This window comes from Hydra viridissima, unplaced genomic scaffold, assembly GCF_058129835.1.
Source record: "Hydra viridissima isolate aposymbiotic clone 2 unplaced genomic scaffold, HvirCarnegie_v1 scaffold_11, whole genome shotgun sequence".
NCBI lineage: Eukaryota > Metazoa > Cnidaria > Hydrozoa > Anthoathecata > Hydridae > Hydra > Hydra viridissima.
The window spans coordinates 524535-541244 of record NW_028324310.1 but is presented as its reverse complement, the minus strand read 5'-3'; the positions used below and the strand labels follow the sequence as shown (position 1 = coordinate 541244).

Below are 16710 nucleotides of genomic sequence, written 5' to 3'. Positions count from 1 at the left end.
GAACAATATCAGTGTTTGAGCAAAGTCTATACCAGATCAATTTAATTTATTTTACAGTATTCCATTAAAATTTTTGCTATGCTCTTCAGATGAAATTATTCCCCTTTCAAAATTTTAACCCATGCTTTTCTTTTTTCTTTTTTTTTTTTCGGTTTTATTCGTTAATTATTTTGTATTTTAAACTTTCGTCTGCTAAAGTTATGTTTTAAAAAAGGTTACTTAAAAACAATTTTAAACAATTAAAAAACTTGCTTTCAACTTTCTTCATTACAATTTAAAAGTAAATTTTAAAACAAACTAACACTTCAGCTTTGAAATCGAAGCTTCTTTTTTTTTCTTCTAAAAACATTTATCTGTCAATTTTTCATGAAACACGTATTTGCTTAGTTTGAAATAATTTTTGCGCGTCATAGAGATATATCGACGATTAATAAATGATAACGCCTCACTGTAAATTATGAGGAGCTTAACAGTTTCTTCATTATTCGTGACAATCAATTATTTGCGAAGACGTATTTTGAAAATAAAAAGCCAATTCATTTTTAAGGCAATTCTATATTCAATTTCTCATATTTCTTCAGAAACACTTACTGATATATGCATTAGACTAGAACAAGAATTTCTTTGCTTCGCGACGGGAAAAGAAAAGTTCGTTTGAAGTCCTACAAAGATAACGGATTTCTTGCTTATAATCCGCTATGCCACGTTTCCGTATTTTAAACACATTGCTAGTTATAGCATAAGAAACTGAGACTTAAAATCGAACCAAGAATTTCAACTAATCACCAATGTCAATATCAGGTCTATAACACAAAAACTAAAACTAATCACTAAAACTAATTTATTTCAAGCAAAACCAAACACAACTAAAGTTAAAGTAACACTAACTACAGTAACATCTCAAAAAAAATGATTTTTTTTTTTTTCTTTCTTTCTTAAAGAAACTGATAAAAGAAAGGAAAAAAATATTAATGAAACAAAAAAAGACGTCTTAAAATGCTCTTTAGCTAAATAAGTTCAGTTATCAATACAATTTTCCCATCTTTCCTTACAATAAAATGATCGTAGGTTAATAATACGCGGGAATAAGGAGCTTAAGTAAAAACGGCTTAGCAAAAAAAAAAAATTAACAAGAAGTTTATAAAGTGCAACACTTGCGTGAATACCGAATGGGAAACGGCTTTACATTAATGACAGAATCCGTCTCTTTTGTTTAGGAATTTCAAAAAAAGGGGGTTATATTATTTTAATAATTCTAAATTATGATATTTTATGCAGTATATTTTTTTTAGTGAAATTCTTAGTTTTTAAAAATTTAAATAATATACTTTTATAGTTAAAATAAATAATTAAATTATTTTCTATTATTATTAAACGTTTTTAAAGTAGATTTACTTCACCCTATCATAAGAGAAGTGACTGTCGAATGTGGTTTTCAGAATATTTTGACCGGAATATTGTATACTGATTTTTTGAACTGATAGTGGTTAAAGAAGTATGACTTGTTTACATTGATATGTAAAACATAAGAAAAGTTGCGTTTCTAACCTCGGTTATAATATTAGATAAATTTTAGATTTGCATTAAAAGACGCAGAAATCAAAGAAATGTACAACTTTGGAATTTTATTATTTGTGTCAATGTGTAGCTATGTTGCTAGCATTGGTGTTTTGAATGTATTTACCTCATGTAACAACTCGAAGATAAACTATCAACTTGCAGGATTTCACACAGATGATGATATTTATAATAAAAAAAAAAATGGTAATCTTAAAATTCTTTTATTGCTTCATTTCTTTACTTTACATTATTTGTTTAGGCTATAAAACTGTTTTATACAAAAAGAATATATATATATATATTCTTTTTGTACACGCGCACAGACACACACAGTCACACACACACATATATATTGTGTGTGTGTGACTGTGTGTGTCTGTGCGCGTGTGAAAATAATGAGTATAGAATTGCAAGTAGAAACTATTATAAATATAGAACTATGACATTCTATGCAATACACATGAAGAAACTAGCATCTGTAAAATATCACTTTAATTCTTCTGTATACGTATGTACATATATACATACATACATACATATATACATACATACATACATACATACATACATACATACATACATACATACATACATACATACATACATACATACATACATACATACATGCATGCATTTATACATATCAGTATATATATATATACATATTATCTTTGTTATTTATAAACATTTTCTTTAATTATGATGTTTTCTATAACTAATGACTTCCATAAAAACACAAAATTGTAAACAATATCATCTTTTGTTACTAACAGTACCACTCTGTTAAACTAATCTACATATACAATTGTACACAAACAAAGTGCAATTTTTTTTTTTTACAAAAAAAAAATTCCTGTTTTAACATAAAACAGACTGTAAGTTGAGGATTTCATACTTTTTGTAATGAGTTTGTTTCAGATGGGCATAGCTGTATAATATTGACATTGAGTAGTTCCGAGCATATATTTTGATGTAAGAATTTTTTAATACCTTCGATGCAAAACCACAAAAGTGCTGGAAGTTTTAGTTAGACCTCAACTATGTTTTAAGACCTCAAATTCAGTATTTTGAATTAAAATTACTTTGAAAAGAAGGTAGTTGTATGTAGTTTTGAATTTTCAGAGCTTTTTGTAAGCTAAAATGTCATAATTTTGAAAAATAAGGACTTGAATAATCTGATGCTGCCCTTGCTAAATAAATTTGATTAAGTGCCTTTGTCTAAGAAATAGATAGTAAAAGTTGTATTTGGTAGCTTTGCCTTGAATAATGTGTTAACTTAGGAAATAATCATGTAGAATTTGTTTTGCACTGCTGTCTTTATTACCTAATATATTACCTAATATAGTATGATTGAATAACCTAATAAATTAAATTATTTTAGACTTATCGTTTTTAAAAACTTATTTAATAATATTTCATCTGTTCAATTTGTAGCTATTTATTTTGTTTTTTTAACTGACATAAGTTAAATTAAAACTAGCTTCTATCAAAAGCCTAATTAAAGTTGTGTCAAAAGATTAGTTCTCTTAGTCCTAATAAATATTTAGCTATTGTGATCTCAATCATGGTTTAATAATTGATTGTAAATTACTCGCTACTTTTTCTACTTTTTCTAAACACACGTTGCACATTGAAAAGTATGACCAGATAAGAAAGTTGTTACTTCATTCCTGTTATAATCTCATATTCTTATCTTATGTTATAATCTCATATTATAATCTTTTAAGCGACAATTTTCAAGTTCACTCTAAAACTTTTATTTTTATTTATTTTTTTCTTTCTTCATTTGTAGATCTGGGTCTCAAATTTTTTTATTTTTTTATAAATAAACCATTTTTAAATTATCACATTAGGAATTTTGTTAAGTATTAAATCATGCAATACTTGTTTTGTTAAGTAAAGAGTCTAGGTTTTAATTGTTTCATTCTTTGATCACTATTTGTTTTTTTTTCTTTTTCATGTTAAACTCTTTTGTTTTGCTCAGTAGGAGTTGCGATGTCGGTTAATTTTTTGTGCAACTGCAAAGAGATAATAATTGTTTTTTTGTTTTTTTTTTAAAGTAACTTGGATATTTATAATCTGCGGGTTTTTTTTTTTTTTTTTTTTTTTTGGTTTTTTTTTTTTTTTTTTGCAGAATAAAAATGAATGAAACTTTATTTTAGCAAAATATAAAATAGTGTAATTTAGTGTGTTATTTTAGCAAAGTATAAAAAAGTGTACTTAACATGTTTAAACAAGAAATCAAATAATTCATATTGAGTTGTTGTAGGTTATCATTAAATAATTTGCTTTGAATCATTAGGCTTCTGTCAAGTTATTACTTTTACAGAAAGTTACAAACAGTAAACATAACTGTTCAAAAGCAACCTCAATGTAAACTTATAAAAATATTTGCGTTAAATATTTGATTGTGGTCTTTAAAACTATGGATAAGTTGAACCTAGAATCATTGAACGTTGAATCATTGAAACAAATAAATAAACTTTTTATCTGACGTATACTTAACTGACTTTCCTTATTTTTCTTTGAAGTTTTGATTTATATAATTAAAATAGATTAAAAGAAATAGATTAAATAAGTTATTTCTAATTTAAAAGTAATTAATTGGCTGATATATTTATGAATGAAAAAGTTTTGTCATAGAAAGAAAAAATTTTAAGCATTCTTTGAGGTTTCAAGTTTCATCCTATTTGCTTTTTGTTAAGTTTAAAAAATTGCTTAATTGAAATTTTATACTGTTCTTAAAATTTAAGGAAATTTATTTTAAAAAAAGGCTAAAAATACTTTTACTTATCTTAAGCAATACAGTTATGTTTTTTTTTTTTTTTTTTAATTTAAAAAAAAAAAATTTTTTTTAAACAAAAAAAGATTTTCTTTTTTTATTGGAATGTTACTCATTACCTTGAGCATAAAATGTTTCACTCTCATCAAAGTTTGATACAAAGCCTGATATAAAATAAAATGTTTCCCCCTCATAAAATGTTTCCCCACTCATCAAAGTTTGATACAAAACCTGATATAAAGAAGTAAAAAAGAATAAATGTTCATCAATAAAAAATGTGCTCATTGATTGTTTGAAAGATAAGGAGAAAATTAACTTAAGTTCAAAACTATAAAGTTATATAAAATGTTTTTACTTGACATTCTTTCTACTATTTACGACATTTATCTTGCAAAGATTTTATACTAATAAAGCTATGTTATCAATTTACGCATTTCTGTATATTGCAGGTTCCAAATGCAGGTTAAAATGTTGTTTTCCTTATAAATGATTATATGTGATATTATTGTTATTGTAAGTTTATTTTTATTATGAAGGAAGTGATTTAAAGGTTTGCACACCACAGATGACCTGTTGTAAAGTTGGGGCAGAGCGTAATCTTGTGAATTCAAGTGAACGTCTACAGAGAAATCTACGAGCACCTATTTACCAAAACTTAAGTGACACCCTTCAACAAACCTCAACAAATTTTATTGGTATGCAAAAGTTTAATTCCAATTATGTTTTATTTGTTTTTTTAAAATTGTAGCATATTTTATTTGTTTTTTAAAGATTTATATATTGAATACAAATATATGATAAAAAGTAATTCGTTTTAATGATTTGTTTATTACTATACAGTGAAAAATATGAGGCAAATTATTTGTTGCAAAATAGATTAATTTGTAGCTTTTCAATAATATTTAAAAACATATATATACATATATATATATATACATATACTATATATATATATATATATATATATATATATATATATATATATATATATATATATATATATATATATATATATATACATAGTCCTCTAAGGCAATTGTTCTATTTTTTACCATGACTTTTTGTTTAATTACTGTAGTATTAAAATAACAGTGACAATCATGTTTTTTTTTTTAAGAAAAATTTTTTTAATAAATTTTCTATAAAAAAATACATTGAGATAAATATTTAGGTTTCCCTTTTTTTTTTTTTTTTTTTTTTTTTTTTTTTTTTTTTTTTTTTTTTTTTATAAAAGCTTATATTATTGAAGAATTCATTCACATATTTATCAAAATGATTATGCTGACATAATTTGTTTTATTTGAATGTTATGGGAAAGTTTTTTACTGCTAATCACATTAAGGCTCTTAAATTTCATATGGAGCCTGTTTTTATGTCTATAAAATTTTCAAAGATAAAATGGGAATTTTTAATTACATGGATGTCTGCTGCAGAACAACAAAGTAAAAATAAAGATCAATAAGTTTAATCTAATAAATAAGTCATGACCTAAAAAAAGAAAAAGTGGTGTGAAAATTTCAGCAAACTAATATCTTTGTAGAAAAATCATTTTTTGTTTTAGACATAAAAAATGTGAATAATTTTCCTTCACAATATAATCTTGGTAATAACAGTAAATAACTGAAATGATGTAAAATGGAAAAAAATGGTTGACAGTTTAGGGTATAAGTTAAAACAAATAAGTTAAAAAAAAAGGATGAGTTTCTGCAATAAATATTAACAAAACTAAAATGCTTATAGAATTTTTAATTTAAGTTTTTAAAATTTTTTTTTTTTTTTTTTTTATCATAAAATTGTTTTTGTTTTAAGGAATGTTGTGTAAAGCCCCATGTTTTTTTGTTTTTTTGGCTCACAAATAATCTAAGGACAAGTAAATTCGAGTTTTTATTTCAAGTTATGTAAACAAAAGATTCAGATAAAAGTAAAACAAGAAAAGTTATAAGTATCCTAGATTGAAAGATCGTTTGTTGGTAAACGTTTTTTCCAAAAATTAAGAAGTAGTTGTTTTGCCTTTAATAAGTGGTCAGGATCTGCTAATAATAAAAAGAAAGTTAAGTCACTATCAACTCTCTCCCAAGGCCATTGGTGATATTAAGTGATGTTAAGTTATACTATCTTAGTGGTATTAGGTACAATCTTGAAAATCAGATGTTTGAAACATCTGTTTCATCTTAGAAGTGAATAGTATTGACAGCAAAATGTTAGCAGACCCCATAAGCCAAATTTTAACATTTTTAAATGTAACCTTTTTTCTATAAATATGTTTTTAAAATTTTTAAACTCCATTTATAAACAAATAATTTTCATGATTATTTACTGGATTATACTACTGCGTATGATTCAAACAAGAATTAAATGTTTTTTTGTTGTTTTATTTCAGAAATATTTCAAAGGTTTATGAATAAATCACAAAAAAGTTTGGATACAATGTTTGAGGAGACATATGGATCTCGATACGAAAGTAATAACTATGTATTTAAATCACTTTACCTTGCTTTGCATCAATACATTAATGGAAGTGAGCTTGATCTTGAGTCTACAGTGGATTTATTCTTTGCAAAGCTGCATGAAAAAATTTATGTGATGTCTCATCCATTTTCAAAGTTTGATAAAAAATATGAAAATTGTATAAATGAAAATACAAACTTTGTTCGCCCTTTTGGTGATATTCAACAGAAGATTGGTCAACAGACTTCTCGTTCTTTTATGGCTGCAAGAATGTTTTTGCACAGCTTAAAAGAAGCAAATAATATTGTGTCAGAACTTGCGCAAATGACTTTCCATGATGAATGTTCAGTGGCATTTATGAAAATGACACAGTGCTCAATATGCAGTGATGTGTCATCTAGTGTAAAGCCTTGTCAAAATTATTGTCAAAATGTAATGAAGGGCTGTTATTCTTACATTATAATGATCCAACCGAAATGGAATGAGTTTTTAAATAATCTAATCACTCTAGCTCAGAAACTTGAAGGTCCTTTCAGTGTTGAAGCTGTGGTTGAACCCTTAGGAGTTAAAATTTCAGAAGCTATTATGATTTTTCAAGAAAACCAAGGAAATATAACTGCAAAGGTAAACAAATATTTGAGTATGTAAAGTGTAAAAATAGTTTTAATTATTTAGATATGTAAAAAATAATTATGCAGGTAAAATGCATAAAAAGTTTTAACTTAAAAATAAGTTTTAGTTTAAATTATTTGAAATGTATTTACTGTGTAGAGTGTAAAACAAGAAAACAAACATGAATAATAAAAGAAAATATTAGTAAAATTTGTGTATGTTATTTTGGTTTGTAAATCAATTTTTTTAAAAAATTAAAGGTGGAAGAGAAATGTGGAAAGCCTACCCCCAATAACAACATTGGGCAAAACAAACATAGAAAACGTCGTTCTGTTCGTTCTCAAGTGGATTTGTTGAAGCTAACAAACTCTAATCTGCCATTGATATTCAATGTTGATTCTGATAAAAAAAAAACTGTTTCCGAGCTAGAAAGGTAATAACACATATCAGTAAAATCATGATGAACGTTTTCATGTGCCGTATTTTAAATTTTTTAAATTTTTGATCATCATAAGTTTATAACTGGATTAATTTTAAAGTAATTATAATAATTATAGTAATTATATATATACTTATAGTAATTATATTACTCTTTGCTGAAAATAACTCTTTAATTTGAATATCCTAAATGACTTGGAAATCTTGTAATAAAAAATAAGTGATAAAAATTGAAAAGACTGATGTTATAGGTGTTAGTACCATCTCATTTTATTTAGTCTTTCCATATAACTGACTCAATGTAATCATAAGTTCAAACATTAGCTGCTATAAGATGTTTATATTAGTTTTTAAAACTTCATTTAGTCTTTTGATTGAAAGTCAAAAAATATTCCGCCGTCTTGTATACCATTGGTTAGAACTACCTGAAAAGATATGCAATAATGGGTTAGCCAGTGGTTTAAATGTAACTCCATGCTGGAATGGAATGAATTCCTCAGGGTGTGTAGCTTTATTATCATAGTTTAAAAAGAATCAGTTTATAGCATAATGTTTAAAAATAAATGATTAAAAAATATTGCTGTTTCAAATAGTTTTTCTATTATTCTTTTAGCTATGAATTTTCGGTTGTTACCGATTCAATTGAAGATTTGTTTAAAAACAATCCGGAGGTGAAGAGCAATCACTTGAAAGCAAATATGGGTATCCTTAATCTTGATTATAAATTAGGACTTCTGATTAAAGGTTTGCAAAAAGCTTTAATGGGTAAAATAGATCCTGATTGTCCTGACTGTGAAGTAGGCGAAGGAAGCGGCAGTGGTGAATCCAACGGCAGTGGCAGTGGAGATGGAGATAATGAATCTGGCAGTGGAGAGGACATATTCCCTTCCAAAAAAACCCAACAAACTTTATCTAATCGTTGTGATAACAGTGTTAATGAAGATTGTATTGATGATGCTCCTACAACGAAAGGTACTCAAGAAGCTGACAACAACATTCACATCTACGAACCAATTTTTGATTCGGAGCCCAGAGCAGGTTCGTCGATTCGAAGTAGTGCAACAGATATCTTAATAAACTTGGTATTAATTTTACTGGGGTTAACGGCTACTGGTATTTTATGAGTGTTGCTGTAATTCGAAAACATTAATCGTCGTGATTTGCATCGCATTCTACCGACACTGACGTTATTCGCAGACGCTCTTACGTCATCAGCATAATGGCTAATTTGAGATTACGCATTCGCTTAGAAAGTCGTTTTTTAATTTTTAATTACTATATTAATCATTATAATTTATATTGTATACAACTGAGGCAGAAGTAATAATTCGTAAGGAATTCGTGCGCCTCCACATAAATATTATTTAAGTTGTCAATGAAAATATTGTTTTTTGAACTTTTTCCATAAAACTTCCACTTTTTTTTTTTTTTTTTTTTTTTTTTTTTTATCTTTTTTTCATTTCAAAATTTTTACGTGTTTTTTTTTGCTTTTTTTTTTTTGTTTTTTTCTGTTTTTAGATTTTGTTAATTTTTTATTTAATTTTTCTATTTTGTTTGTTTTATTCTCCTTTTTCTATTGGATAATCTATTATTTTTGGTACTGTAAATTATAATTTATGATCTTGAAGGTCGATGTATTCCAACCGCTTTTATATGGTTTTAAAAAAGCTCATGGGTCATCGAGGTGTTTTAGTCCTGAGCTCTTTCTACCGATTACTTTTTCCATCAGAAACAAGAAGCCCCAAAAGTGATCATAGTGTGTTAAACACTTTTTTTTTTACATGCAGTTCTCTTTATTGATGTTTTAGACATGTTCCAATCAAGTTTATAAATTTATAGAAGCAAAAAAAAGATTAAAAGGAATAAAGTTATTAAAACAACAATTTTAGATTTAAATTACGGTTAAAAAATTACGGTACAACGTAATCAAATCATTTTCCTTAACTACAATATGTTTTCATATGGAGACAATTCTCAAAGGTCGCCGTGAAGACAGAGATTAGAGATCTTCGCTTTCCGTCTAACAATATCCTTAAAGATTTCTCTTCACGGCGACCTTTAAGAATAATACATTAAATACGAATATTGAGATTTGTATGGGATATCGAGTAAATATATTTATTATCTTTCAAAGTTTATAGTGGCTAAAACCGTAAACAAAACTGTGTCTATTCAATATGATGAGAACTTCCAATATTGTTGCTCATCCCGCCCGGAAGAATATCCTATGAGATTATCGAGTTTCTCAGGCTACAAAAAGAGCTGAGTTTACTGAGTAAAAAAGGATTAAAATATAGTGGAGATTCAGGAGACGTTGAGTCTCTCATGTAAAAATATACCCGCTGTTGTGGCATAAAAAGAAATGAGACTTGTCACCGCACAGATTGACCAGAATCCAATTAAGTTTTTACGCGCCATGGCAAAGAAATGAACACACACAACAAAGCCATCTCTCAAGCCATCACAGAAGGCCTGGTAAGAAACTATGCCATGAGAATTTGTCAGCTCCTGACAAACACCATGAGGAAACGCGCAAGCTAAAAGTTGCTGCACTGTTACATAAGAACGAAAATAACAGCTCGATAAGGTTCTTCTCTTACAAGAAGAATTTCAACCTGGACCAAAAGTTGAATAGAAGAAACTGTGACCTGCATAACAACTGCGTGTGGGACTTAGCTGAGGCAGAGGTTGACAAACATACATACATACATACATACATACATACATACATACATACATACATACATACATACATACATACATACATACATACATACATACATACATACATACATACATACATACATACATACATACATACATACATACATACATACATACATACATACATACATACATACATACATACATACATACATACATACATACATACATACATACATACATACATACATACATACATACATACATACATACATACATACATACATATTAGCATTTCTGCGCAATGCTTTGAAACAAAATGACGTAAGGTATGCGAGGTATCGCTTTTTTTCTTCTGTAATCTTCTTTGTATATCTAAATATATAAATTGTTTTGGATTTATCTTAAATGCAGAAGTTTTTAAAATCGAGCCAACTTTCTCTAGTGTTATAAGTTAAATTTTTATTCAATTAGACTTGACATTTAATTATTTCAATGCTAGGCGCAAGAGTGTTAAAGGCGGAAGAAAAACCAAAAATTATTGCTTACAATAATACGGGTTTGTTCAACCAAATAAAATCAAAAGATCTTGTTGTGTGGCGAATAAATTTAAGTTAAAACTACAACAAAAATCACCGTAAGGGCGGAACTTAAAAAAATAGCTAGAAGGTTTTATGAAGCCAGTAGTACCAAGCATTTGTATGAAGCCAGAAGTATTTTGGTACTAACCTATTTATCTTGGTGGGAATTGGAAAAATTCAAATGCTATTAACTCAATTTGAAAAATAAAAAAAAAGATTTAGGTGATCAATAAACAAACCAACAAAGTATTATTTTGATATAAAATTACAAAACTTGATTTTGTTTTTATTTTTTTCCAATTAGACAATAAGACGTTTTTGTGCTGGTCATGTTGTGATTTCACGCTGCTGTATAAACTAGCTTCAATAAAATTGGGTGGTATCTGCTCATGAAAAATTTAAAATGGTGTTAAAGATTTAAAAACTTATAATTAAAGCCTTAAAGCATTTAGAGCTTTAGCTTTTTTATTTTTTAAATGTCTACAGGAGCTTAATCGGAATAATTTCTTCTAAATGAGAAAATGGTTTACTTCTTTTGTCACGACGTGATAAAACATACAAAGGATTATTTTTAAATCCCCTTCAAATTTCATATTGGGTGCTTTAAAATCTAACCACGTTGGTGTCAAAAAAGACAAATGTAACTGTATGACAACGTTGACTGATTTTTAAGCACAAATATAATCTAAACATAACGCATTTATGTTAATTTTAGATGCAGCAACAAATCCAAACGAGATAAGTTTTGGTGTTGCATTAATACTCAAGCCCATAATTCTTCTTGACTTATTTAGAAACACTTTTCCAGATTTAAATTTAGTTTAATTGAAGATTTGTACTTAATTGCTTAACTGCTAATGCCGCATTAAAGTCGGACAAAACGGATTAAAAAACCTTTAACGCGGCATTTAAGTCAAACATCTTAAGTATTCAAATCGGGAGTGAAAGCAACAGCGTCCATTGCTTTGACAAATTTTCAAAATAATTCTAGAAATAAAAACTAAAGGGCTAGAATATGATGTGTTTTGCATCACGGCTTTTGAATTTGAATAAAAGCAGAAAACTATCCATTAATGATAGAAAAGAATTTTAAACTGAAGCTTGCGTTAATTGAAAACTCGTGAAACCTCCCGGCGGCGACTATCAAAATATATTTTTACTAATGGAATCAAAATTAATTTATCAATAATTCAATTCATTATGAGTCGACGGAATAGTTTTTTAATAAAGTTAGTGAGGAAATATTTATTAAAGTTTACATCATCCTAAGAATTTTTTGATTCTAGAATGTGTTGAAGAATAACGTTACATTCAAACAAGAAATTATTTATTTTGACTAAGTGCTTTTCAACTTTATAAAGGCTATTAAATTCTCTTTTAAATCTTGTTTTCAATCCAACGTTAGATTACTTTTAAAAATAAGTAACACAATGTGGACAACGTTTTACCTCCTCGAGAAATTTTTTTGAGAATAACGAAAGATGACTTTCTTAAAATGTCAACTTCTCACCCTTTGTAACTTTAATAAGTAGTGACGTGACATCTTTAACTTTAATTTAAATGACCATGACATCTTTAACTTTAATTTAAATGTTAAAATCAAGTATCATATCAGGTAGAGTAATTAGATTAAGTCGATTTATACTTAATAAAAGCCAAACTGCCAATGTACAAAATCTGAATTAACGGTCTAGTACTCCAAAATCACATGCCAGACTAAACTACAACTTCATTTTAGCATGTTTGCCACACGTATATATAGCAACTGTGTTCACAGGATTTACACAAACTCCAGTCATCATCAAACAATCAAACTTCAGGGTTTTCATAGATGTATCCACAGTGTCAACTAGGAGAATTGTCAGTTTCACCAACCTCAAAAGTTTTTTCAAAAGTTGAACCTTTTTACTTCTTGCACTCACTTTCTTTGCTTTTGTATTTCTGGTCTGATTGAGCCATATCAATTTTATCTTGAGTTTCAGTTGCTTACTTCTTTGGCCTTTGGAAGAAAATTTAAAATTCAATTAATTAATTTAACCATTTAAAAATATTTGTTTATGACTTCATGAAAATGGCTTTTAAAATCTGTTCCTGGACTTGTACATTATTTGTTTGTAAAGTTTTTAAAAGATCGTTGAATATAATAAACAAAGATTGTCTGCATTATGGCTTTGCATTATTATTTGCCCTTATTTGTTTAAATGGTGTATTTTTAGCTGTTTTTGGGCTAAATTTTTCTTCTTTTAATCTATGCCGTCAATTGAACTTCAGCTTTAAAATGAGAACTGTTTGCCGCCACTTCCCGTAGGATTCCGTTGGATGAAATACATCCACGTTTCATGTAAATTACTGGTAATTACAATATTAAAATACTACAAAGATAAACCACTAGTTGATGCTAATGCTAGCTCAAGCTGCGAACTGTTGCTAATGTTCAAAAGTATCATCTCTTCCAATGGAACAAAGTATTTAGAAGATCGTCGATAATCATTTAAATTTCACTTGGCTTTTGTGCCATAAAACTTCACAAACATTTAATTGTTTCGCATTGGTGGCCAAGAATTAGATAAAACTTACCGGGTAAGATGACGAGCGTGTCATTATGATACAGCCTGACATAAACTACAAAGTGATAAAAAATAATCTATAAGTGATTATATCTGTTACGGATACGATTAAAAAAGTGAAAATAGGTGCAATATTTATCAAACCATTACATCCCATCCAGATTGATATGTTAAAAACCAAAGTGGATAAAGTTAGTGTCGTAATATCAACAATTTTAGTCAAGTTGTTTACTATTGTTCATTTTTTTGAATAAAGCCATGATGGGACAATGAGGAAGATCCCTCTCAAAAACGCTTATTTTGATGTTTTGTTTGCGATGTTTTGACTTTTTCCAGGAAAAAGTTACTTGAAAATTTTACCCTCTCAAGAAAAACTGCTATCGACCGTAAGTGCAACTTTATAAAAGAACTTTTTGCGAGCAATAATTTGAAGGGTTTATTCAGTATCTCATAGGTTTGATGCAAAGAATGAAACACAACAACAGGCTTTAATGAGAATTATGACATTCGACTATGGTTAATCTGACTCATCATCGCGATCAATCGTAACAAAATTGGACTCATCATCGCGATCAATCGTAACAAAATCATTACATATTTGGTGCTATAGAGCAACCTTTAAGACGCTGCAGTTTTGCAGAGGTGTTTAACCAACTCAGAGAAACACTTCCCATAATAGAGCAATAACTTTTATGTGGTTGTTGAATAATCACTGCCCAGCTAGCACACATACATTGGGCTAACGTTGGCACAACGTCGGAAGCGTTGGTTTTTTTTAAAATGAACCACCCAACAGGCACACAACGTTGAAATAACGTTGAAATAACGTCGAAACCCTAAAATCTACCTTACATCAACGTTGAAATAACGTTGTGTGCCTGCTGGGGAACGCTTCCGACGTTGTGCTGACGTTGGCCCAATGTATGTGTGCTAGCTAAGTGATGATTAGGATTTCTCAAACGGGATCCCGGGATCCCGGAGGTAAAAAACCATCCCGTTATCCCGGGATTTCAATGAAATTTCCCGGGAATCCCGGTAATTTTTTAAAACATTTTGAACATTTAAAAAGATATTAAAAATATTATTACTCAAAATTTGAGTGCAAATTACTTCCTTTTTCTTTTCTATAAAAATTTGGAAGATATATTATAGAGGGCAATTAAATCGCCAATATTTTGCATTTTGGTTTGTGTCTAAGATAGATAAATTTTGGTTTGTGTCTAAGATAGAATTTGATTTATAAATAGATTTGATTTACTTATTTAAATTTTATATGTTATAATTTACAGCATATAAAGCTTAGATAAACAAACCAAATCAATTTATAAATCAAATTCAATAATAATATTTTATCTATCTTAGGCACAAACCAAAACTGCAAAAAATTGGTGACTAATCTAATAAATAATCACAGTTGCAAGAAATTACAATGAATAAAGGGGAGTCCCAGATATGTTAAATATAAAATAACTACGGACAAGTTACAAATACTTGTACGTGCAAAAAAAGTAATTAGTCACGCATAAAAGTTGTTAGTTAGAAAGTAAAGTAGTTAGTTACGTTAAGAAAGTAGTTTGTATGTAAAAAGTGAAATAAGTGAAAAACCAAGTAGGTGAAGTTTAAAATAAATGTTTAATAATTACAACTAATTTAAAATAATTTATCTACAATCAGCTCACTATTTCGGGATTTTTATTGTAGGTAATATAGTTTTATATTTTAGTATATTTTTATCTATTTAATTAATAGGATAATAAATATACAGCATCATGTCAAGTGGATCTAAGGCATGGGAAAATTTTACCTAAGAAAAAAACACAGAATCTGCTGACGAAGAAGACCACTTGTCGAAAATCCTTTACAACAATAATGTGTAAAGGATTTTCGACAAGTGGTCTTCTTCGTCATTTAAAAAATCTTCACAAGGAAGTCGAAATTGAAGTGAAGAAAAAAAGGCCAAACGAAGAAACAAATTTTGAAGTTAGAAATGCTCAACCTAAAATTACGTCATTTATAAAAAAGGAATCTATAGAAGAAGTTGTTTCAAAATTGGCGGCTGTAGATGGCTTTTCTATTAATGCTATTGCAAAATCTGAATTTATAAGAAAATCTTTATCTGATAAAGGAATGATATTGCCAAAAAACCCTTCACATGTGATGAATTTGGTAAAAAGTCAATACCATCTAGCAAAGCAAGGAGTGCTTAAGGAAATCACTATGCAAATTCAAGGTGGCTCTAGATTCTCTATTTCGATGGACGAATACACATCCTTAAAAAATCGTCGCTATTTGAATTTAAATGTGCATTCATTAACTAGGCTTTGGAACTTCGGCATGATTCGAATAGTTGGGTCGCTTCCAGCTGAAAAAACTATTGATATGGTTGAAAATAAGTTATCCGAATTTAATTTATCTACAAAGAAGCATATAATTTCTAGTGTAACTGACGGTGCATCAGTTATGAAAAAATATGGAAGATTAAGCGGGATGGAACATCAACTTTGTTATGCACATAGGCTACATTTAGCAGTTTGTGATGTTCTATACAAAAAATTAGTGATTTCAAATTCATCGGGCAGTGAGTGTAATGCATCAGACAGTCAAAATTCTGATAAAAATAATAGTGAAGATGACGAGTCTGAAGAAATCGATTTTACAACTTCAGTGGATTTACAGTCAAGCCAAAACAACAATTTATTAAATTTGCAAGACGTTAAGATCACTGACGAATTATTAGGCCACATAAATATTGCACAAACAGTTCAAAAGGTCCGGAGAATTGTACGAATGTTTCGTAAATCACCACTTAAAAATGAAATTTTACAAAAATACTTAAAATTACATACAATAAAGAACTCAAGTTAATACTGGATGTAAAAACAAGGTGGAATAGCCTTCTTGCAGTGTTGGAGCGATTTATAGCATTAAAAACATGTATATTAAAAGCATTGATAGATTTTAAACACAACGATGTTAACAATATATCGGAAGATGAGTATTTAGTCGTGCAGACTCTAGTAACAGCGTTACAACCAATTAAATTGGGAATTGAAAGACT

At 28.2% G+C, this 16710-nt stretch overlaps 1 protein-coding gene across 1 annotated transcript; it reads left to right on the top strand.

Annotated features, from left to right (window-relative positions):
- Nucleotides 1-1393: 1393 nt before the first annotated feature.
- LOC149881549 (glypican-6-like) lies at nt 1394-9222 on the top strand. Its single transcript, XM_090067303.1, has 6 exons — nt 1394-1764; nt 4879-5037; nt 6723-7414; nt 7663-7835; nt 8207-8341; nt 8454-9222. The coding sequence occupies exons 1-6, from the start codon at nt 1608-1610 to the stop codon at nt 8962-8964; spliced, it is 1827 nt and encodes a 608-aa protein (XP_089923429.1). The 5' UTR covers nt 1394-1607; the 3' UTR covers nt 8965-9222.
- The last annotated feature ends 7488 nt before the right edge of the window (nt 9223-16710 follow it).

Coding starts and splice junctions, on each gene's coding strand:
- LOC149881549 (XM_090067303.1), top strand. CDS start 1,608: ATGTACAACTTTGGAATTTTATTATTTGTGTCAATGTGTAGCTATGTT. Junction 5,038..6,722: donor AACCTCAACAAATTTTATTG/GTATGCAAAAGT, acceptor GTTTTATTTCAG/AAATATTTCAAAGGTTTATG. Junction 8,342..8,453: donor AATGGAATGAATTCCTCAGG/GTGTGTAGCTTT, acceptor TTATTCTTTTAG/CTATGAATTTTCGGTTGTTA.